The sequence below is a fragment of the Struthio camelus genome, chromosome 10 (assembly GCF_040807025.1).
Source record: "Struthio camelus isolate bStrCam1 chromosome 10, bStrCam1.hap1, whole genome shotgun sequence".
Classification (NCBI taxonomy): Eukaryota; Metazoa; Chordata; class Aves; order Struthioniformes; family Struthionidae; genus Struthio; species Struthio camelus.
The window spans coordinates 14,447,421-14,471,081 of record NC_090951.1 but is presented as its reverse complement, the minus strand read 5'-3'; the positions used below and the strand labels follow the sequence as shown (position 1 = coordinate 14,471,081).

Here is a 23,661-nt window from a genome sequence, read left to right as displayed (position 1 = left end):
TTTTCAATAATCTGAAAAACTGCTCATGTTGACAGTTGTTTCTTCCCAGTAGAGGAGACACAGAGGTTCCTCTTTTCTTCCAAGATCCCCCACTACTTTCCTGCCACTGTCTCATGCTTTTGCTGAAGCTCCCCACAAGAGCACATTTTTTGGTGGTATTCTTTCCTTTAGGTGCCCAATTTCCTAAAGAAACAAAATAAGAGTTTTAGAAGTTTTCTAAACTTTCTTAGCCTCAATTTTATAATTGTAATTTTCAGATTTATCCAATAACTTGTTAATATGCTAGTGAAATTCAAACATCTAATCTGTTACTATTTGGTTACCCACAGTATGTTTATTAGCATAATCATGCGTCACTGATGATGAGGTCCTTCTACTTACACTGGAACTTTGTTGATTTTTTTCCCCCCCTTTACAAAAGGAAATTGTTATCTACACCTAAAGACCACTTACTGTCTCGCTGAGCAGCTCTCTTCAGAAGGGTTATTTCCAAAAAAGACAAAAATTTCTTCAGGGGAAGTGAAATGACAGCATAGTAGCAGGAGATGCCACATCTGTTGGGGTTTTTTTTTTTTTTTTTTTTGGTACACCACCTTGAGCAAGTATTTTTGTAGCGAAGATGTGCAGGCTTTGCTTTATTAATAGCCACCTCTAAAGGCCATTAAAATTGTATTGATATTAAAGTTGCTACTAAGTCACTACAGAAAAACTTACCAAAGGTTTGCTACCTCCAAAGTAGCATTCAGTTTAGCATGGCTTTTCTTAAAGTGGTTCTTCTTTTCTTTTTGCTCTCCTAGTTCAGTGAACTTGAGATAATAATTCTTAGAAAAGTGCAATGAAATGCATTAAACGCTGCTCTTTCCTAGCTGCTGTTCCCCAGTTACAGAGCAAGCAGTGCAGAACAGTAGTAGAACTGAACAAAACTCAAGCCCTCCAGGAATTCTCTCCCTCATTAATAATTGCTGAGAAGTAAGAGAAATGCATAATCTCCACACTACACTCCCATTTTAGTGATCAATTTTGTTCCTGAAGGAATGCACAACCCACTAACAATCTGACCACGGTGGTGTACCACCACAGCGGTGCCTATGCATCTTGAGTATCCTACACGCATTCAATCCTGAAAACTTAAAATACAACCGGATTTTGTTAGCTTTTTTAGATTAGCTCAATTGATGAAGTATTTAAGCAGTTTCAGCCTTCCATATTAGACCAGCCTCCATCTTTAAATAAGGAAATGTTATATATGAAAAACTCAAACCGCTCCTGAAGGCGGTAGGAACAGAAAGGTTAGCAAGTCAAACAGTAAAGATATATCAATTTATATTTAATTTTCCTAAATGCAATTTGATTTTAAGTCGTTTGGCTAGCAACATACTCAATATTTAGTTATCATACAAAAAGGCTTTATTCCATTCATTCATAAACAAAAAAGCAACAAAAACTTAGCTTTAATAGGTAGCAGTAGTAGCAACACCGTATAATTAGATACTGAAGCAGGATGCTTAACCACAGTAGGTTGAACTAATCCCCAAATATAATTCAACTGAAGTAAATAGAGTTATGCCAAAGGTGGCTTTTAAACATGAGTAGGTTTAAACTAATCATTGCATTTAGACAGGTTTCACCTCAAAAGCAATGGCAGTGGCCTTGGGATTTTTAGCTGTCTGCTACTGAAGCAGTGCGCAAGTATCATCTATTATAATCAAGTAGGCATCTTTCTCAAAATCTAATTTCTGCTTTTTCAGGGTACAGTGAGCTCTTCATGTCTCATTTTTCATGGTATCTATGTTAGCACAATGCACAATTTGCAGAGAGTAAATGCCATAGCAAACAACAGTAATAAGTGATGAGTCATTTCCATTACCTGCCGCAAGAGCGACCGCTATAGCCTGTTGATTTGCAGCGCACAGAATCTGGACACCCAGCGGGAGACCGGGGCAGGTTCGTTTCACTGCAGCACTAATGACTGTCATTGCTGCTGTTATTTCAGGCCCAGGACCAACTGTGTAAGGAAGATCATGCATGTTTTCTATTATCAAGCCATCCTGTGGAGATTATCATAAAGAAATATGATTACACTGGAGGAAAAAAAATGGAACCTGAAAAACACAGCTAGTTTACTAGTATGTTAAGATTTGTATTAGAAGACACACTAAGTTTAAAGGTTTTCCTTCAAAGGAAGGATTATCTACAGTAAATTGCATTGATGCTTTTAACCACTTGTACAAGTGCTTTCATCAACAGCACGGTATTTGGACAGAAATCATGAAGAGAAATAAATGTGATTTCAATTATACATTCATCAGTTAGGTTTCCTTTGATCTGTCCTAAAATGTGAACTATAGGCAAATGAGTTAAATTATATACCTTACTAGAAATAGTGTAGAGTCAAACTTCAATTATCCAAATGGAATATAGAATATTGAGTATTTGGATTACAGAGGGTTTAGATGATCAAGGCCATTTTCAATTCAGTTAATGTCAGAAGATAAGTGTTATTTTGCAGAAATAAAGGAAATTTTTCTTTAACTGTTATTTCCAATGTATGCATTACCACAGCATTAACAATCTGTATTTCTCCCACTCTGGATTTAAAATTACTTGAAGGAAAATATTACTATTTATTATCTACTGTACCTCTCACTCCACATGGGCATATACTTAGAGACCAATGGAGCAACTATAAAATAGTCTGCTGATATAATTTATGTGATTTATTGAAAATCTTTGTACATTATCTGGTACCTTCTACTTTTTTTAATTGCATAGTATACACTAAAAAATTCTCAACAGCTGCAATTCCTATATAATTATATTAAGGACTAATAACATGAGTGAAAATATAGCCTTGAAACATCTTTCAAGTCTGATGTTTTACACTTGAAATGAGAATGTGAAAAGAAGCTAGAAATTTCTCACCTGCTTCAATCTGAAAACACAAAAAGTTTAATAGATAAATTCATCGTACACACAGAAAATAAATCCTATTCTCTCTGGAGTTTTATCACACATCTTAATTCTTAAAATGAGGACTTTGCATTTTTAAGACATTCTAACTGAATCAGAATAGAAAAAACAGTATTTTAAAATAAAAAAAATATTAAATACAAGCAGAGATGAAATAAAGAAGTAGGGTTAATAATAACATAGAGAATCAAGAAGAAAGCTTTCCTTTTTAAAAATTACATACATAACGCTTCTTTAATCTTTGTTGTACTGTAGAAGCTCTTTTGGCAGTAAAAGATAAGGCAGTATATAAAATGCAGTCAGCATTTAATGGCTGAATTACAGGCTAAACCACAGACATCATAAATGAACACCAAACACCTTCTCTGGAAGAAGGGGAAAAGAAAACTGAGAATGTAAATACTCTCTCGGAACAATATGGTAAGTCCAAGTCCACAAACATTCAAAGATAAGAAATGGAGGACCATGTAGAGTACAGCTACTTTTACCAAGTGACTTGCAGCTAAGTATTTATATGCACAAAATACATGCTACCTTAAAAACAAAAGGTCACACCTGTTAACCATGGAGTAAGTAATATAATGCTACAAGCACCACTGGGTGCCTCAGAATTCCCACTCGAGAAACCTCAACCAACCAAAGAAAATCAGGTATGACAACTGGCCAAAATGTCTGCGCTTCATTTTGTGTTTCCACGTTCAATTCCACTGTACGATTATTGTCCGCACTTCTCTACCTGTGATGAGAGGCAGACAGAGAGCAAAGATGGCAGTCCACCCCACCCCCCAAAAAACCAGCAGGACTTCCAGAAATTAAATCACTAACTTTTAGCAAGTTTCTCTGAATGCAGTCAGCAGTATTCCAACAAACCTAAATTGACCAAATGGTCTTCTCGTACCTCTTTCCCAACCAGTGAATTCTCCAAGGTACCAACAGAAAGAGAAATCCCTTAGCCTTCTGCCCTCCGTACACACACACACACACATATAAGGTCACTCTACGTGAGAGAGTGAAGTCGGTCAGTAGCGACACACGGCAAAAGTATCACTGTAGGACTTTAACATTTTGACATCTGGTTTTATTCCGATTTGAAACTAATAAAAAGAATGCCATAAACCCTCCAAGCCAGGGGATTCCTTCAGGCCACAAACCCTGGAAACCTTCGGTCCTTTGTTCAAAAACGCTCAGCTTAGCGGACTTCACCAAAACCGGTACATCCTTGCATGGGCAAGGAGTTAGGATCTACAAACTAGCACTCCAGACCTTCAAAGCAGCCGAGAGTCATCCTCACCAGGACCCACGGGAAGCACGGCACCTGGGAGCAGGGCTCCAGGCGCTCGGCTTCTAGAGAGCCGGACTAGGGGCCAAAAAAACCAGGAGAACCACCTGGCAGTAATTCATTGGAGCGCTGCAGTAAAACTGAGCTTTCCATGAAACATTTCTATTTCGACAGCTCAGAGTTTGCACAAAGCAAATCATTCCATTAGATACGTTAATGAATTAATTTATTTAAAAAGTAATTAAAAGCTCTAGTCATAGTATTGTGCACAAAACAAACACCTTATGGAACTCTAGCTCCACACGCACGGCCAAGCCAGGCAGATGGGAGGATTCCAGAATTTCTCACTCTTCCCTTAAACTTATCATATCCACTTGGCAACTTCATCTGTTCCTATCCTCCCACAATCCAGGGTTACAGTGAATATTCTTGGTCTTATTTTAATAATGTGTTATTCTTTCGGTACCATCAGATAGACTATGTTCTTCTGCATATTATGTTTTGTTTAATTAAAAAAGAACAACATATGTTCTGCAATACAGAGAGCTGAATTACAGATGCATTAACTCAAAGCTTTCTTTCATATTTTTGTATAAAAATATAACACCACAGATTTCTGTGTTTACTGAATTTATATGTATATAAAACAGATTTCGGTACTATCAGACAGCTAATTAAAATGGTGGAAAGAAAACAGTTATGCTGAATTAAAGTTCTTGGAACTTAAGCTTACAGTGTAGAAGTCTATGAGAACAGCTACTGTATTACACGCTCCAAAGCAGAATTTATTTGGATAGTAAGAGATAAAACTCCAGCAAATATCTTTTGTGTTTCTTTTCCATTGAACATTAAGGAGATTTATGTGTTGTTTTATAAATAGAACAGCCTTATTTTCAATAATTCTCAAATAGTATACTTCCCTTTTACTTTGAATGACATCTAAAGTGTTACATATGTGCAAAGTGCCTCTTGTATCACAGTTAGCTAGTGGACAGTAGGTCTTTTAAATAGCTCTTTGATTATATAGAGAAACAATATCCTTAGCTTTATTTCACTTAGAGAAAGGACCTCTTAAAACACGTCAGCCACACACACGTATCACCACAGAAAAACCTCAGGAAAAATATAGTCATAATCCTATAAAGCACAACACGTACAACAAACATACAAGTTCTAACTCAGCTCCTTATCTAATAGAACTTACTTACAATAACTTTAACCTCAGTGTTTCTCCTAACAGGAAGGCCTCACCTCCAAATACAGACATATTGATAAAAACCTATGTCAGTTTAAAATAACTGCTCTTTCTTCCAGGAAGAGGTTTTTGTTTGTTTCATACCAATTAGTAAACAGGTGCAGGTGTGTGCTGAGATGATTACAACCCTCCCACCACCACCACCGTCATGTGCCTCTATATAAAAGAGATCAGGTACCTTTGTAAAGCATTTTTCTGTGCCCAGGTATAGCTTCCAAAATCTACAATTCCTTTAAAAGCTCTACCTGAGCAAGAGATCTCTATCTTAACTTAGCTAAGCAGACACGTTATGTTCTTCTCTATATACCACAGGTGGTTTTGTGTGTGTGTGTGGTTTTTTTTTTTTTTTTTTTTTAAATCTGCTACTGTAATATAGCCAAGACTTGGAAAGTTAACCGCTATTAAGTCAGATGATAACTATCTCCTTGTGTCTACGATAGAAATGTTGGTTTACTTTATCCCAACTGTTACTAAATCTTAACTAATCTTAACACTAACTACCGCAGAAGTTAAGAAAATCACAGGCTTGGAAAAATCTTATTTTGAAAATCTTCATGTAGAACAGATACTGGCAACTATCCTTTCAAGTACAGAGATAAAACAAGGATCAAGTTGCTCAGAATAGCAACAAAGGCATCTGCAGAGACCACACTGGCAAAAGAAGCAAACCTGAAATCTTGCTTGGTGACAAGCAACATAATACTTGCAACACAATACTGCATTTTAAAAGCTCAAATAAAAATAATTCTTTTGGAAAAAGTGCATCTTTAACAGTCTTTCCTGTCAGCTATTCAGGTAGCTGCAACTAGATAATAATGGTAACTAGTAAAGCGAGTTACATCAGTGAAATGAACAGAAACTTCCACTCTGCTTTTTTCTGGCTACAAAGCAGGCTTCCCTCAGGCTGAGTGGAGTGAATAAAAGTTAAGTAACTTGCACTCTATTTTTGCATCACTACTTTTTTTTTTTTTAAACAAAAGAAAATACAAATGGGAGGGAGCATAACGTCTCATAATTTGCTGCTTATAAAGTCTTGTCTAGGGAATTTCATTGTTCAGCAACACAAGTACAAAGCATAATACGTCTTCAGCCCAGATGACTTCCTATCTGAACACTCACTTGTTTTCATTATTGTGTTCCAATACCACAGATCTCTCATATTTATTATGTTAAACTGCTAACGTGCCAGATAAGTCACTTTTTGCTGAATAAAAATTTACTGTCAGGCGCAATACGTGTTGAGTGAGACCATATACTTCACTTTTGAATGTTAACACTAATTCAAGTAACTCGAGACAATATCCCAACATCTCCTGGTGGTAACAAGATGGTTATACATCTTAAAGACTACGGTAAGCAGCATTTGGAACTGCAGTCAGTGAATATATCCATAGAGAAGAAAAAAAAAAAGCTGTAACTTTCTAGGTCTTTTTCCACAAGAAAAAGAGAGATAATTTAGCAGTTTACTCTTCAGTACTGAAGGGGAGAAACAAACATATTCCCATTGGGAAGCAAAAAATCTAGTTTGGAAGAGCGGTGATCTACATGCAAAAGCCAGGAATCTCTTGAAGTATCCATCATGAAAACCTATGTCTCTCTCAAGTACTGAGGAAAAGCTAGACAACTGAATTCCAGAAAGTGTTAGGCAACCATACTGATACCTATGGAAGCTCTCTTCCTTATCTCTGACCTTTATGCCTTAATAAAAGACTTTTTTTGTTATACAGCTGTAACACTATTATGTATGGACCTATAAGTTCAGCTACTTAACTTCAGAATGATTATTGTGGAATATTTACTGACACTCTCAAGAGCCCTACAATGAAATATACTAAGTCCTGAATTTCTCTAAATCTGCAGAGAAATGACTGTCATGCACCTGTCTACCTGGGAGCTAGTTCTAAAATCTACTAGAGCTCAGTCATTGCAATACAGGAGGAGAAGAGATAGACCAGTTAGAACAGCAGGCTTTATTACAACTGTTGAAAAGACAACAAGGTGTAAAATAGGAACTAAAATTCTGTGGTAATAGCGATTTTAACATTTCTCTTAAATCGCTTTCAGCTTTATGCATTTCAGCAACGAAAGTAACTGCATCTCTACCCTCCCTCAACTTTATGTATTGCTTTACATCGTGCTTTCGCTCTGCTGCTAAGGGTTTCAATGTATAATCAGTATGTAAGGAAAACAGGTAAACAAGCATGGAACGTGTGACAATGACTTTAAGAGAATTATAGGTCACTCATGTAAGCACTTCCTCTAATGCAGGAAGGCAGACCAACTACTACTCGCCACTCTTCTGATGTGGATCAAATCATCCTGTACCTCACACCGATCCTGCAACTGCCAAGACAAAACATACAGTCATAGTACAGAACTACTTCACTTTACACAGAACTACTGTACATATTTTCTTTCAGAAAGTACGGAAAGGAGGAAAACTGACTTACTCCACAGATCTTGCAGTTGAAGATTATTCTAACCGAGTAGACACATGCCTGACCGGCTCACGGGCACTGAAACCTGCCTACGTAAACATGATTCTTCCACACTGTTTATCCTTTCAACAATTTACTTCTCAGGACTCTTTCCTAATTAAGCCTTACTCTGTTCATAACCTGCTTTGTGACTTGTCAAGAATTTTGACTTTGGCCTTCTGTAATTCAGATTAAGTTTAGATCCAATCTTGCTCTGATTGTAAAGTATAATTTAAAGTTATGCCATTAAAAAAAAAAAGATTTCAAGTGGGTTGTTCTTAAAGTTTAGAAGAAAAGAGCAGCTCAGAGCACTGACTACTTGTCCATTTAAGCCATTTTTAAGTCTCGGACATTACGAAACCACGCTACCACGCCAGCAATACTGCAGGCAGGTCAAAGAAAGAGCACACCAATGCACGAAGGCAAGATGCAATGAACTTTAAAACATACCTGACCTTTCAAAGGGACATAAACTCTGTTTAAAAACTGCTGACCTACGAAGGTTACTACACCACCTTAGGTCCAATGGCAATTCAGGCAGTAGTACCTGCCTTTTCTAGCCTCTGGCTGAGAGCCGCCTTTTGGGCCTCCTCTAGATATGCAAAACAGGCAAGCTCTCTGCCAGAGGGCTATGATGGAAGGATTAAAATGGGTAGAAAAGGGTCTAAGCAGCACAAATACAACCATGGGAGAATCCTATTGCCTACAAGTGACTGAGCCATGCCTGTGCACATGCCAATCCTCCATGAGTTCACAAAAAGTGTTGCATAGAGCTAAAAATATAGTGGTTTGTCAGACTGTAAGAAGCCTCCTACAGCCAGATACCTAAAATGCTGGCAACACTAAATGTCGTAGTCAACTTTCCATCTGCTTTTTTTTTTTTTAATTGACTTGTTTCTTAAAAATTGATAGCAATCCTACTTCAGTAACTTGAACTGTGCAGCTTTTTCAATTGCTCTGCATGCACTCAATACATGGCTTAGGTTTCAAAAGCTAAGAAGGCTTACTCTATTAAAACTACATCTTGTATTTTGACCTTCTTCCTAAACTCTGTGTTTAAGATGCTTTCAGTAAGTTCTAGGTATACTTGGACTCAACGTTTTAAATGCTAGCTATAAAGAAGCAGCTTTGCGTAAATACTGCCACAAGAAGAATGAAAGCCAATACTTACAACTCCGGCATCCTTGTAAGTTTCTGCCTCTCGACAAGCTTGATCAACGATCTGGGTCAACGGAAGAGAACTTCTCGGCGTCCCTGCAAGAACAATGCTGCTTACCCCAGTGCAAGGGGAAATCAAAACCAGGCAGGGTAAGTTTTCAGTTAAGATAACTGCAGGGATTAGCATAGTGAAATAGGCAGGAACAGGTAAACTTGCTAAAAGGCTGCTGTGTCTCCTTGTGGCATGCCTTAACGGCATCTCTTTCCTTAACTGAACTTGACCTATCCACTCTCGCGGTTCAGCTCCTAAAACCAAGTTCTCAAACTTGAGGAACATCCACTATAATCTCTCATTGCACCCAATCTGCCTTTAGCTTGTCATTGCTGTACTTATTACTGCTAATCCTTCATCAGTGATGCTCATGCAACATAACCTAGGGCAAGGGCAGACCACTGGCTCTGCAGAACACCTGCACGAAACACGAGCTGACTTTAAGATTGTTTGAACTATATTAAAACTCTAACTTGCAAGGCTGGTAGCGTCTGATCTTCAGCTACTCCTGAAGTAAGAACTTCCTGACAGGAAAGAACGCTCAGCACGGGTTTTGCTTGAAAAAAGCAAAAGTTTTCCTCAAGATAATTCTGAAGTCTTTTCTGACCACGTGGGCTCCTAAAGCCAGGTACCTGGAGCCTGAGATCTGCACTCGGAACAGCTCCTCTGGCAGTCTTTAGCCCGACTTAACCCGACATGGCGCGGTGCAAGCTGGCCGCGGTGCTCGGAAGCTGCTTCGGGGAAGGGGAAGGCGCGGGGCAGGGCGGCTCCGGGCCCGGCCCCGCGGCTGCAGCTGCGGCCGCCCCAACCGCGGGGCGCAGCGCTGCCGGCGGCCGCTACTCCGTCCCCGCGCTCGCTGCCGCCACCCCCCACCCCACCCGCCGCCTCCAAACCTCCTCCCCGCAGCAGCGAGGCGCCCAGCCCGGCCAACACCTCGGCTGCGGGCGCGCAGCCATGCTCCGCGGCTCCCTGGGGCCCGGCCGCGGCCGCGGCCGCCGCCCCCTCCCGCACGCCGGGGCCCGGCCCGGGCCTGCCCCGCGCCGGCGACGAGCGGCAGCCGCGCCCCCGGCTCAGGCGCGGCCCAGAGGGGCGGGGGCGGCGCCGGCGAGGGGAAGCGAGCACCTTACCTGGCAGCGCGGCTGCGTGAACCGCGCCGACCACGGCCGAGCGGGGCCGCCCGAAGAGCCGCCGCAGCGCCATGGCCGGCGGGGCAGGAGGGCACCGTCATGGCGGCGGTGCTGCCCCGCCCCGCCCCGCCCCGCCCCTCGCTGACCGCGCCGGGCCCTCGCCGCCGCCTGTCGACGCGCCGCGGGCAGCTCCCGCCGCCGCTTCCGCGTCGGGCCCGCCGGCTCCTCCCCCCGGCGCGGCCCCGCCCCGCCCCGCCCGCCCGGCCCGACCCGGCCCGGCCGCGCGGGTGCCCGCGCCCTGCGGCGCCCTGCGCCGCTTGGCCCCGGCGCCCCGCCGCGCCGCGCCGCGCCGCGCCGCGCCCCCCCGCAGACCCCGCCCCGGCCGGGCCGGCGCTGGGCGCGGGGCCACGTGTGCGGCCCGGCGGGCGGGCGGGGAGGCGGCCCCGCGCCGCGCGTTTAAATGTCCCGCTCGGCGCGGGCCGCGCTGTGCGCAGGGACGGGAGCGGCCGCGCCGTGAGGCAGGAGGCGCCCAGCGGAGCCCGCGCTCCCGCCCTGCCCTGCACCCCGCCGCTGCCGCCGGGCGGGCAGCGCTCGCTCCCTCCCTCCCTCGCCCGCCGCCCTCTCGCCCGGGAAGGCGCCGGCGGGTCGGCAGCGCGGGCCGCTGCGGGCGGGACAGGGCAGGGCAGGGGGCGGCGGGGCCGGGGCTGCGGCCGGCGGTGCCCGGCCCTTGCCCGCGCCGCGCGCCCGCGGCCCTTTGTGGCGGCGGCGGCGGCCTGCTCCGCCCGCCCGCCCTCAGCGGCCGCCCTCGCCCGCGCAGGGCCGCAGCTCGCCCCGGCCCAGGCCGGCACCATGCGCCGCGAGAGGTGAGTCCCGCGGGCGGCCGCGCCGCCGCCGCCTAGGCCCGGGCCTCCGCGGGGGCCCCCGCCCCGGGGTGCCGCTGCCTCCATTTCTCCTCCTCTCTCGGCAGTGACCACGGCGAGGAGAAGGCGCCCGCCAAGGGCGAAGGGGGCGCCGAGGGGGCCGTGCGCGCCCGAAAGAGGAAAGCCGATGTGGCCACGGTGAGTGCGAACCCAGCCGGCAAAATGGCTCGGGCCGGCTGCGGCCCCGCTGCCCGTCTCTGCGCCGTGGCTGCCCCGAGGTCGGGCCTGCAGCCCCTCGTCCCGCTCTGCGCGGCCCCCGCCGCCCGTGGGCAGGCGGTGGTCTGCCCACCGCCCGCCCCGGTGGGCCCGACGCCCGCCGCTGTCGCGAGCGGCACGTTTCCCCCTGCTCCGTCGCTGTAATTTGAAATTATCTCTCCCTTTCTGTAGTTCTTGCAGGATCCGGATGAAGAAATTGCCCAAATGGAAATGAACAGAAAAAAGCAGTATGAAAACCAGGTAACTGCTTTGACCTCAGGTCATGGTAGCATATAACCACATGTAACTTTACTATTATTTTACAGCGCTTCGTTACTCTTGGGAACACGGTAAAGCTGCCACGTGCTGTACAGCAGTGGTTGAGGGGGCTATCAGCCATGGATGATGAAAAGCACAAAACTGCTCAGTTCATACAGCTTGCTTTGGAGTCTTTGCAAGAGATGAGGGAGGCCTGCATTGGTCTAAAATGTTAATACTTCAGCATTTCCAACTTTCCTGGGATTGTAAGGGTTCAACTTACAGAGGCCTTAATATGCACTTAATTCTACATGGGGAGACCCTGTACTGACTCCTCTAGAGACCTCTAAGAGGACAGTGATGTGCTTACATGTGTACCTTGCAGGCCAAAGCATGAGACACTTAAGCATATGAACAGAATCATCTCTTGAGATGGAGCTTTTTGCGTCCATGTCTATACTTAGGCTGGGAGAGGGGAAAGATCGTTCATTCTTTTCACCTTCTGCTCCATTCCTGCTCAAAAATATCGTCGTCAGACTGCCAGAAAACAAGGAGTTACTGATTAGAGCTTAGAAGTTTATAATATTAGATGCTAATGTCGTGGTGAAGTGTTAGGCTCGGTCCCTCTAGAGCAAAAAGGGATAACTTCTATAAAACCACTTAGGCTGTGGAAATTGGGCCAGTAAGGGGAGGCTGGTGATGACCATCACCAGTTTCCTAAATAGGATACTCTGAATGATCTGAGGTAGGAAGTCAAAACTAACTGTCACCTTAGGGTCCTCTTCATAGTCTTCAGACATGACATGCACGATGCTTTCAAACATTGAGATGCCTGCTCTAAATAAAACAGCAAGATTAGCCTACTTTCTGAAATGGGTTTATCCCCTGTCTTAGGGCATGAAGAAAGACTGCGCACTTGCATGTACACATGCACGCTCTGTCACTAGGACTTCAGCCAGTTAATGCGCATGCGGGATGATACTCACACTGCAAAAGTCATGATCAGGGAGTTCAGGCAGCGCTCATTTGGTACGCAAGGCTATGCATAATGTGGCACATCTAACCAGAAGTGGCAGCTGGAAGTTCTAAGTCTAAAGTGCTACCATAACAGATGGGCATCATTGTTTGGAATGGCCTCTGCTTGTTGCAACTGCGTATGCTAGTTATCAGTCAACATATTAAGCAGGGCTCAAATGGTGAGCATTTAATGAGAGGATCTCTTTCCCTTCTGTCTTTCTTTTGTGCATATTAAACTAATTTCTCACTTCTGACAAGGAAGAGCTGCCTGTCCTTCACCACAGTTCCCTTCTTCACCAAAGGTTTCATTCTGTGTGAGCTATGCAATGGCTTTTTGTGTGCAGTTATTGCGTAATAATAAGTATTGTTTAAAAAATCCTACCATGGACCCAATTTTGCCCTTCTTCAGAAAGATAATGGAAAGAAACTTGAAATATGTTTTACATACAGTGACCTTCAGCACTGAAAGTAGGTAAAGACTTCCAATTCTGTATTCCTGTTTTGTCTTACTAGCTTAGCAGCCATTAAATGTGACTTTGTGAATGATGGGCGTATTAAAACTTAGATAATCTAGGCAGTAGGCATTTCAAAATGCAGATTTAGGAATTTTTCAAGTTAAGCTTAGGATACTGGTGGGAATTAGGCCCTTGAGTTTGGTAAACCATAAATAAAATGGGTACCTGTGTATCAGTCTGTACATGGAGAAGATTTTTTGTCATAACAAAGTAGCCAGATTGTTACAGATCTGTTTAAAAAAAGCTAACATTTGGCTGCACAGCAGCAGCTCTTCAGTCTATGGTGTGACACAAGCTATTCTCTGATATAAATTGCCATGGGCCACTAATGAGAATATGTTTATGGTTCCAGCAGCAGTATAGCAAGCTTGTATGATAGCCAGTGAGATGGTTATGCTGTTGTGGCATGCTAATTCTAAACTGCAAGTAGCTATAAATCCAGTACAGCCTATACCACGTGACTTCTACATTAAATAAATTGTTTACTGATGCTAGTTTATACACGAGGCAAAAGACTATTGTCGCATCCCACTTTATAGCATCTTCATATTCAATTCATTAGTTTGTTTCTGTTGAACATAAGGCATGAGTTCTTAATTAGGATGCCGTTACCCTTTATGTGATGAAAGGGTGGCTATATCATCAGGTTTGTGACGGCGGAATATTGCATAAATTCTGTATTTGATTTTGGAGAACTGGTACTGCTGTAATTCTGCTAGTAATTCTCATATTAATTCTGGCTGCTTTCTGTGGACTGATACGCTTCCAAGGCTCAATGTAAAACAAAATTCATCTAACTAGATTATTGTAACCCATGTAATCTTGATACAAAGTACGTGGCCTCCAAATCTAGAGCAGAGAATTTTAACTCAAAGTGGTACCACTTTGAGTTTCAACTAATCCACATTTTCAGATTTAAAAAAAAGCTTTCAGGAAATAATTGTTGTTAATTTCTCATGAGACACTTTTCCAGAACAGACTTACAATTCTCAAAATGTTCCACCTAGGCGTTTTAAAAAATATCCTCTGAAAAGATTCTTTAACTAGTCTAGGTTATGTTTGAAAGACCTAATCCGAAAAAATGGAAAATTTTGAAGCAAACGAACAATGTGAGCTGTATCAAAGTTGAGACTGACTTTACCCTAATGTGATGAAGTACAATATTCAAATTATTTTAGAGATTAAAAATACCGTAAGGTCCTATGCTGTTCAGAAAGAACTGAAGCAAGCTAATTGTGTGAGTTGCTCTTCTGTTTCCTACTTTGTCATCAGAAAGGGGTTCTAGTGCCCTATACTTCAACCTAGTGCCTCCTGTGAGTGAAAAATGGCTAGGATTACTTCTGATCGGTAAACTATGAAGGCTGTAGTGTGATGTCTGTCTGTTCTGAGATGCTGCTTTTTAGAGTGAGATGAATAGACCTGTTCCCCCTCCTGCTTCTTTGACTTCAGGTTTCCATGCTGAAAATCCTCCTTCCCCGTGCCTCTCTGGGCTCCTGCATCTGCAGAAGTTTCTTCTGGTGGCTCTCAGCTTGTGCCACGATGCGCTGGTGTCTCAGTAGCTAGTGTTCCTGGTTGTAGCTGCTTTGTTGAAGGCTCTAGCTGAAAAGAATAACTTGAATGGCCAAAACCTGCTTAATTTTATATCTGGCTTTATGCTTGAAGGGTGTCCAAAAGATCCATTTAAACAAATATTTGATACGTTTGTGAATGAAGGCATGATGTAGAACAACTGTTGAGGCATAATAATAATAATAAAATCTCTGAACTCCTGGATTTTTTTGTTTGGAGCGAAGGTGCTTGACTGTTCCCGTGGACTGTTTGATCACCTACCTCTTGCTCTTCCTAGTGTTTCTTCTCCTTATGAGCCTTTGTGTGTCCTCATTTTACTTTTTCCTATATATGTATCTGGAATATAACTGTAGGTGTCACTGAGCTTTCTTGCTGGGGTCCCATTTGCCTCTGGGGTAGGCCCAGGGCCATAGGATTTCCTCCAGTAGGCTGCACAGATTTTCTGTTGCATTTGTCACCTTTTGGCTGCAGGAGAGACCGCAGCTCCCTGCTTCAGGGTTGGCTCTGTGCAAGCCCAAAGGAAGTACTTCCTGGTGTTTCCTTCCCCTCCCCCTTTACTTTAAACTACCACTGGAAAAAGAAACAGTTTAGCAGTCCTATTTCCATACAGTTACAAAGAGATGTCTTGCAGTTTCTTGATATCTTTTGCTTGAGTCGATTGAATTTCTTGCTAAATATGCTTTAAAGAATCTGATTAATATTCCCATTCCCTCAACCAAAATGTATGCCATGATGCGTAGAGCTATGGTGACCCCTCATTTAAGCTAGTTCAGATTCCTGTCTACCTTCTTGGTAGCCTCTTGCTTTTGAGGTCCCTATGTATTTGTTCCAATTCTTTCTTTCTTTCTTTTATTTTTTTCCTCCCCTAGATAACATATGTACTTGAACTGTATCTGTTCCCCAGTCTCCCGGGTGAGATGCGTTATCTAGTCTAAGACTTTGTTCTCACTTCTTTTCAAAACACTTCAGAGACTTTGAAGTCTTCGTATATATTTCCTTATAAAAGGTTTGGGGGGGGGGGGGAGAAATCACTCTTAAATCAGATTCTTGTTGTTGCTTCCCTGTGGTACTGAGAACTCCAAATTTGCTTTCAGAAGTTCCTGGTATAGTAGGCACCTTTAAATCAGTACTGCATAATCTTCTGCTTTTCTATTGGTTTGCTGATTAACTGATAAGCCAGTGCTTCTCAAAAGGCTGTTGGCAGCTGGGCCTGCCACGCAGTTTGGAGGACAAAGTGTGACTAAAGTCTGACTTGGAGGGAGGACAAAAATTAACCTAAAGCAATGCTGATGTGACACTTTTATTCAAACTTTCAGTTCATAAAGCATGTGTCACTTTTAGAGATAGATACTATTCGTTCTTTTTCCCCTCCACCACACAAATTAAATTGTGGTACGATGGGATCACAAAACAATAAGTAGCTGGGGTAGATTTGCATGCAGAGCTCCAAGAGGAAAAACTACCTATCTATCTGTCAGGAACTCAACGCACAAATCTGTCTTAAGTATGAGTAAACTGTGCAGTGTGGTTTGTTTCTGAAGTTAGTGGGTTTTGTTTCTGAAGATAGGCTAGAGAGTAGCCATCTTGCTGGAAAGTGGTGTCGTTTGTAAGAAGAACAGTACAAAAAATAGGTTTGGAAGCCTCTTCACAAGAGGTAATATTTCAGGTAGAGCAATTCTACCTGTAAACATCTAATGATTCTTCTGACTTTGTTTTACTCCTTCAAAGCACATTAGGAATCTTTGAGGATTTCTGTCTTGCCAATGCTGCAGAACAGATCAGCTTGCAACAAGATGGCTGACTTCATTGTTAGATGGGGATGCCAAATTGTAATTAATCTGCATAGTCATGGTGGCAGGCCTCTGTCTTTTATTTTACAGCAAAATTAAAAGGAATATCATTTTCCTGTGAAATAATATGAAGTGTACACCAAGATCTTATTTAGCCAAGTTAGCCAGGCTAACAGGATAAGCAACCTTTAAAGAAAAGTAAACCTAGACTTGTGTTCTGGTCCATATGAAAGTAAAAGGATATGACAGATGAAGGGTTGAATGTCTAATGTTTGCAGACCTTGGTAAATTTCTGTGTATGAAGTGATTGACATGATTCTTTTCTTTAGTGGTAGTTTCTTAATATGCCTTTGCTTTGTTCTGAAAGCAACTGGATCATCTGAAGTGCTCTTTTGCTGTGTTCATTGCCCAGGACACTTTGCATGGAACCAAGAATTCTAGGTATATTCTAATATCTGCATATTCCTTACCAGAAATCCTGATCTTCTATTTGTATAATCATGGATTAGGATTTAAAGTTCCGTCTGTTTATTCCTTGCATGAAAGCAAGCAGCTTGCTTTCATGCAAAATGTTTTTGGTGGAGAAAAAAATGCAACATGACAGTAGAGGACTCTGACTTTTATATTTTCCTATGGGACACATGAGATCCTTCAAAAGCAGAACAGGGTAAAAGTTCTTTGCGCTTAGTGGCGAAATTTGCCAAATGTGAAAATGAGCAAGTTGAACAATTTGAAGAGGTAATCACAGTTGTTCTGTCATAGTTTCTTTCCAACTTCTGTGTTCTATTTAGAGCTAAAATGATTATTTTAAAAAGGCACAATGTAAAATGTTGTCTTTCATTTAATAGCCATCTTGGAATAATGTTCACAAAAATCCTCATATGCTGATTCCTACTCCGGATAAAGATGATGATCCAGTTGGTGTTGATTACTCTCATTTTATTCATCTAAGTGTTGTTCCAACTAGAGCTTCACCACTACCAATTCTGGGGTGAGTGTGCCATTTTTACTACTGCTCGTCTACCTTCCTTTTATCTTGGTAGTGTGAAACTAAACACGTTTATCTCTCTTAGCTGGGCAAACAGAGATGATGTATGGAAAAATATGATAAACAAAGAGGAGATGTATGTGAGAGATAAACTTTATATGCAAAGGCACCCTCTTCTGCAACCTAAAATGAGAACAATCCTTCTAGACTGGCTAATGGAGGTGAGCTTTTCTCTGCTTGTGAGTATTTCGAGTGTACTTCTGCTGAAGTGTTCTAATAACTATCTGTCACGAGTACATTTCATGATCTTTGTGTAATACATTTAGCACTAGACAGTCATCTTTGTCTTAATTTTGTCAGTGAATGGCACCAAGTTTGAAAAATACATATAATATTTTGATTGGCTGGTGTACAAACTGACAGCAGAATCTGATATTCATTTCGTTTGATAATGTATAATTATCAATTTGTCCATAAAGCAGCACAATGTAAGCATTTTAAAGTCACACAGCAGATAAAAGCTGTACAAATGTTTATGAAAGTCATTGTAAAAAGGCATGGTAGCTTAGAGACCAGATGCATCTCATAACATCTCTAACACTGTCACTGGTGTGTAGCATATACTTCAACTCTTCTGTCTGTATGAGAGTTTTTTTTTTTTTTTTTTTGCTGTTTGGATGACTTGGTGGCATAGTCTCTGTTCTTAATTCTGAAGTAGTTGTGAGAATTTTCTCTTTTGAGGTGTTGGAATGATGTGTGTTTGTGAAAACGAGGAACTCATGTTCTCACGTTGTTCAAACATATGCTTGCGTTTCCTGAAAGGGTTTTCACTCTGATAATCTCTGTGTTCTGGGGAGTTACTGTAGAGGCAGTGGTCTTGTCAGTCAAAGGTTTTTTAATTCCTAGTTTCCTAGTGTGATTCCTGCTCTTAGTTGGCATGTTAGTTCTCAGTATCAATGAAGCAAAAAGCTGATATGAACTATATCTCTAGCTCTTGCGCTTTTGAATACATCTATAGCATCTGTTTTTGACTCTCTCAAACTTGTCCTTGGTAAGTTATCATTTCTTTGCAGGTTTGTGAAGTCTACAAGCTTCATAGAGAAACTTTTTATTTAGCACAAGATTTCTTTGATCGGTTTATGGCAACACAACAGAATGTTGTAAAAACACTATTGCAGCTTATTGGGATCTCTTCTTTGTTCATTGCAGCAAAGCTTGAGGTAAGTGTCTCCAGCTTTTACCTAGACAAAGATGTGAGCATACAGGCAGCATACTTACTGTAAACTAGACGCATTTTGGCAGGCTTTGTGGAGCTTGTTACTATGACTTTGGAGCTGGGAGACAAATTTTTTTCCCCTCCCAAAATTTCTCCTACCTTTTAAAAGTAGCTAAAATTAAGACTACATGACACCACAAGTCTAAATTAAGACTATATTTCTCTTAATCTTAAAAGAGTTATTCTAATTTTGAAAAGACTAAAGTTTTTTAATTGCTGTTTTTAAATGGGTTTATGGCTGACTGCTGTATACAGAGACCACTTGTTCCAATTATACTGTCAGTGGAGTACCTACTGGATGATACAGTCTAAGCTATTCTATATCTACTTGAACAAATCAAACTATTAAAATGCATAATGCCTTTTTAGTTCTTACTGTTTGTCTTTTAAGAGACATCTAAATCTTCAACTGGTGGTTCTCAAGCACAAATTCTTACTTTGTTTCTAAATCATAAGGCTTCATTAGTGAGCTCTGTGTGTTTCAGGTGAAACTTATACTTGCTGAGGAGTTGAGGCCAAACTGTCTCCTCATGTTGAGAAGCAATTAAATTCTAATGGTGGAGTCAGAGGAGTTCTGTCTGGTGTGTTTCTGTTCTCTGCAGTTTCTCTTAAGGCTAACCTTGGGCCAGCAATGTTTCTCAACCTCTGCATTAGCTATAACCTTAATGTGAGAAAACTAGAATGGATAATGGCTATTTTGATGCTACTCATGTCTTTTAACTGCCCATTGGAACATCTACAGTTAGTTAGCTCTGGCCTGCTTCTCACAGGACCTGAGGTCATTATCTACTGGCTACAGCCTTGTAAAAATTGTTAAAGTATACAAGTATATGTAACCCTTAAATCTGTCCTTCATTGCAGCAGATAAAAGGCCTTTCCTTTAATATGTATTAAAAAATTTTAATGTTAGTTATGATACCACTCAGTCAGATACCACATAGTGCATGTTGTACTAATCCACTGGAAGTGAAAGGTGAAAGCTAAGAACAGGAAAGTTGAACAGGAAACCTGTGTTCATCAAAGGCAAAGGAGAACACTGTGAATTGGTGGGGAGTGTGGGAGTGTGTGTGTTTCTTTTGTTTTTTTTAATCGTGAAATGTTGAAGATATGGGGTGCTTTTGTTTCAACACATGGAACTAGTTACAACTTATTCCTCAACTGAAATATTTGATCTCCTATCTTTCAGGAAATTTATCCACCAAAGCTGCACCAATTTGCTTATGTTACAGATGGAGCTTGTACAGAAGAAGAAATCCTCAGTATGGAATTGATCATTATGAAGGTAATATTTTCAAGTGGAATTAGTTGTACCTCTTTAAAGACCTGTACCTCTTTATGCTCTTTAAAGCAAGGCATAATCAGACTAAAAGCAATGAGCCTCAGTTAATCTTATATGCTAGTAAGAGGCACATTTCTCTTTCTAATTAGAAACCAGTGTTCTCTCAGTAACAAATGATTTAAAGCATCCATTAATATGTGCATATTGACAAAATGAATTGATTTCCACCCCCCCACCCCATCCGTGGGAGAAGGCACAGGAGAGGATTGGATTTGTATGTTCTAAGGGTGCCTCGACCAACTGGAAATACAGCTTCCTATCAAGAGTAAATAAAGTTATGTGCTCTAAGTTAAGAACTCTATTAACACTGAAGACTTGTGCATGTCTGCTCTTTCAGGCTCTTAATTGGAACTTAAATCCACTGACAGTTGTATCATGGCTAAACATTTACATGCAAGTTGCGTATTTAAATGAGCTTTATGAGGTGCTGCTGCCACAATATCCACAGCAAATATTTGTACAAATAGCAGAGGTAGGACTAATTTCATTCTTCAAATGCTATTTCATCTTAAAAACTGTCATTTTGCAGTAGACGTACTAAGCATGTATTGCCTTGTAGCTCTTGGATCTCTGTGTGCTGGATATCGGCTGCTTGGAATATACATATGGAGTACTTGCAGCTTCTGCTTTGTACCACTTCTCCTCATCTGAGTTGATGCAGAAAGTTTCAGGTAAGTATCAGTAGCATTTACAAACAAGTCTAATAACTGTCTTAATTCAGGCACATAAGCATACCTCTTGTCTTCCAGGTTATGAATGGTGTGAGATAGAGGAATGTGTAAAGTGGATGGTTCCATTTGCAATGGCTATAAGGGAAGTAGGAAGCTCCAAACTCAAACACTTTAGAGGCATAGCTCCTGAAGACTTGCACAATATACAGACGCACATAAACAGCTTGGATTTGCTGGTATGTATTTGTAAAAAGAAAAGCAAAAGCTGTCTGTGAACTTCAAACTCTTGTTCCTTCTTTGGTTAGAAAGTACAGTAAACTCAAGTGAAACTTTATCAGATTGATACTGAGAGAGTGTATGCAAACAAAACGTATAAGGTTGTTCCCCAGGTGCAAAATTCTTGATGCAGAGACCTGGCTTATACAGTATCTAGTATATAAAAAGTGATCATGATTTAAGCATCTGATCTCAAAGGACAAATGGGAAGTGTATTTCTGTCCTTTAGGATACTTCGAATATGCGTTAGAACCTTATCTGTAGGAAATACAGATAAGAGATTATCTGATCAAGAGGAGAAAGCAGACTAATCATTTAAGACTGATCATGAGGGACCGCTGTGAGACAGCGGTGGTTGACAATAAGTTGAGCAACACTGATTTTTAAGACGAGAAACTTGCACAGGATCAAAATCTTGTCCAACAAATTGTAGTTAAGTCTGAACTATCAGGCTTTTTTGCTTTGTTTATTTCCCTGTTTAGGTTACTTAACTGAAGTAGAAGTTAAACTTCTTGCAGTTCAGTAGCTGCTGTCTTGAAGACACAAGTACCATAATGCTGATCGTGAGATTCCAAAAGTTATACTCATCTCCTAGGGCTTGTATTAACTAACGTTTTATATTGTATGATTGATTACTCATCTATAAGTTACCATGAAGGAGGATGGGTATAGATATGCATTTCCATATTAGCAGCCCATTGTGTTATGAGACATTGAATTACATTGATCTGTTGCATTGGTATACCACAGTAAGGATTTTCTTTTCTTTTCTTTTTTTTTTTTCCCTGTTCCCTGTGCTTTCAGGACAAAGCTCAAGCAAAACAAGCCATATTGGCTGAGCAAAATAGGACTTCACCTTTCCCCAGCGGTGTCCTTACACCACCACAGAGTAGTAAGAAACAGTCTGCTGGACTAAAACCAATATGACTATAGAAAATGTTGACAGACAGTTTTGCTGAAGTGCCTGTTCTGCTGGTTCTAACTCCTGCTCCATTATGGAAATGCTGCCAGTGAAGTTCATAAGCTTTTATAGAATCTGAAACCTTGCCTTTTTGTGACAGAAGAATTTTTCTATATGAAATATTTTTATTGAACATTAAAGTATTTTAAATAAATGGATCAAGTACACCAGCCACTTAAACGAACACCGAAGAGTGCTCCAAATGCTGCTAAGGAGGGTGATGCTTGATGTGACCAACTGTTCAGAAAAAGGGCTTGAAGTTTAGATTAGCTACTGTGCCAATCTGTCTTTTGGAAATCTGGAGTCATTCTGTCCCCTACTGACAAATGGGCATAAAAGTGCTGCGGAAGACTACATTTCAAAGCCTCTTTTTCAAATGGTTGGCTTACAACTTGATGCCTTTAAAAATTCTTTATTGTAAATGCTGCTATGTCTGTGTATCCATTTTTAATAAAAATGCTGTCTAAGACAGCTGGTTTTATGTATATTCCTATTTTTTCCTTTGATTATGGTCAACTAAGCTTTTTCTCAAGCTGTGACTGAGAGTAGTGTGGGAGTTGGGGCAGAGAATGCAGTAGCTATCACTTTTTATTTATTTATTTACCATTACTGGCTACCAATGAAAGCTTCCTTCCTGAGTACTAAAATAAAATTATGATTTTTCTGTTAATGGGACTTCCCATTTGTTCCGGCTGCGCGTGACTGGGAAGGGGACAGTAACTATGATGGGTATAGTGGAATCCTTCCACAACACACTTTCTAATAATTGGTGTATTGGGAATTTCTTGAATTGGGTTGTCTGGATGGTCATTCTTGATAAGCAATAAATGGTTAGGAAGGAAGCTGCCTACCTTTCCTTAAACATTCGTTTAAACTTTTGGGTTTTGGCATATTCTTTCATAACTAGTCTCATCCTATGCAAAATTGATGTCTGGGACAGCATGTGCCTTTTAGTCTGCTGTCCTTTAGGAAGTGTTGTGCTGCTTGACCTGTGCAACATCTGAGGATATGTAGTAAGACTGGAAAGTCATGGTTTTGAAGAAAAAGGAATAGAGAAATAGATGTAAAAACAGTTGCTTGTTTTTGTTGCGATGATCACTTTGAAGGACTGTTCAACAACACTGAAAACACTTGCGAGACTTTGAGGATTCATCACATGCTTCTCTAATTTACTTAGATGCTAGGACACATATTTCTGGAAACTCGCTCTGTTGGTTAATGTCTGTAAGCATTAGTTCCCAGTTCCTTTTAAAACTTACTTTTATTAGGTTATTCTTTTATCCTGCTCCCTGAACCAGTACTCTGATAAAAATTAAAGCTCTGAGGTATTAGAAATGCCTAATGTAAGTAATGGTAAGCAAGTTATTTGGTTGCTTCTGTGGGTTTTTGTGGGTTCTTTTTCTTGCAATGAATGATTATAAGTTCTGTGCCAACAGAACAAGGGTATATGTTAGCTGAACAAGTTGCTTGTTCATAGAGGTTTTCATTTCTCAGAACTACAGATTCTAGACAAGGGAATGTTGTAACACTAGAGGAATTGTAAAGACATATTTTGGTACTTTTTTTTA

General features: G+C 41.3%; 2 protein-coding genes across 7 annotated transcripts in view; one reads left to right on the top strand and one right to left on the bottom strand.

Annotated features, from left to right (window-relative positions):
• The window catches only part of C10H19orf12 (chromosome 10 C19orf12 homolog), a 59,532-nt gene extending 49,006 nt beyond the window's left edge, over nt 1–10,526 (bottom strand). For 4 of the 6 annotated variants that reach the window (XR_011143322.1, XR_011143323.1, XM_068956191.1 and 1 more), the window contains exons 1-3: nt 10,319–10,526; nt 9,153–9,235; nt 1,868–2,048 (exon numbers count right to left, since the gene is read on the bottom strand). Coding sequence is in view for 4 of the 6 variants with exons in the window: in XM_068956191.1 (XP_068812292.1) it covers nt 1,868–2,048; nt 9,153–9,235; nt 10,319–10,391 (337 nt within the window). In the remaining 2 variants the exon portion in view is untranslated. Of the gene's footprint in view, nt 1–1,867; nt 2,049–9,152; nt 9,236–9,823; nt 9,992–10,318 lie in introns of those variants that run through there. The other 2 variants (XM_068956195.1, XM_068956194.1) reach the window with 2 other exon arrangements.
• Nucleotides 10,527–11,062: 536 nt separating this feature from the next.
• CCNE1 (cyclin E1) lies at nt 11,063–22,763 on the top strand. The gene is made up of 11 exons (XM_068956190.1): nt 11,063–11,181; nt 11,286–11,376; nt 11,626–11,694; nt 17,431–17,573; nt 17,656–17,791; nt 18,644–18,790; nt 20,033–20,128; nt 20,523–20,657; nt 20,745–20,856; nt 20,935–21,092; nt 21,937–22,763. Exons 1-11 carry the CDS (start codon nt 11,168–11,170, stop codon nt 22,057–22,059), a joined length of 1,224 nt encoding a protein of 407 aa, XP_068812291.1. The 5' UTR covers nt 11,063–11,167; the 3' UTR covers nt 22,060–22,763.
• The last annotated feature ends 898 nt before the right edge of the window (nt 22,764–23,661 follow it).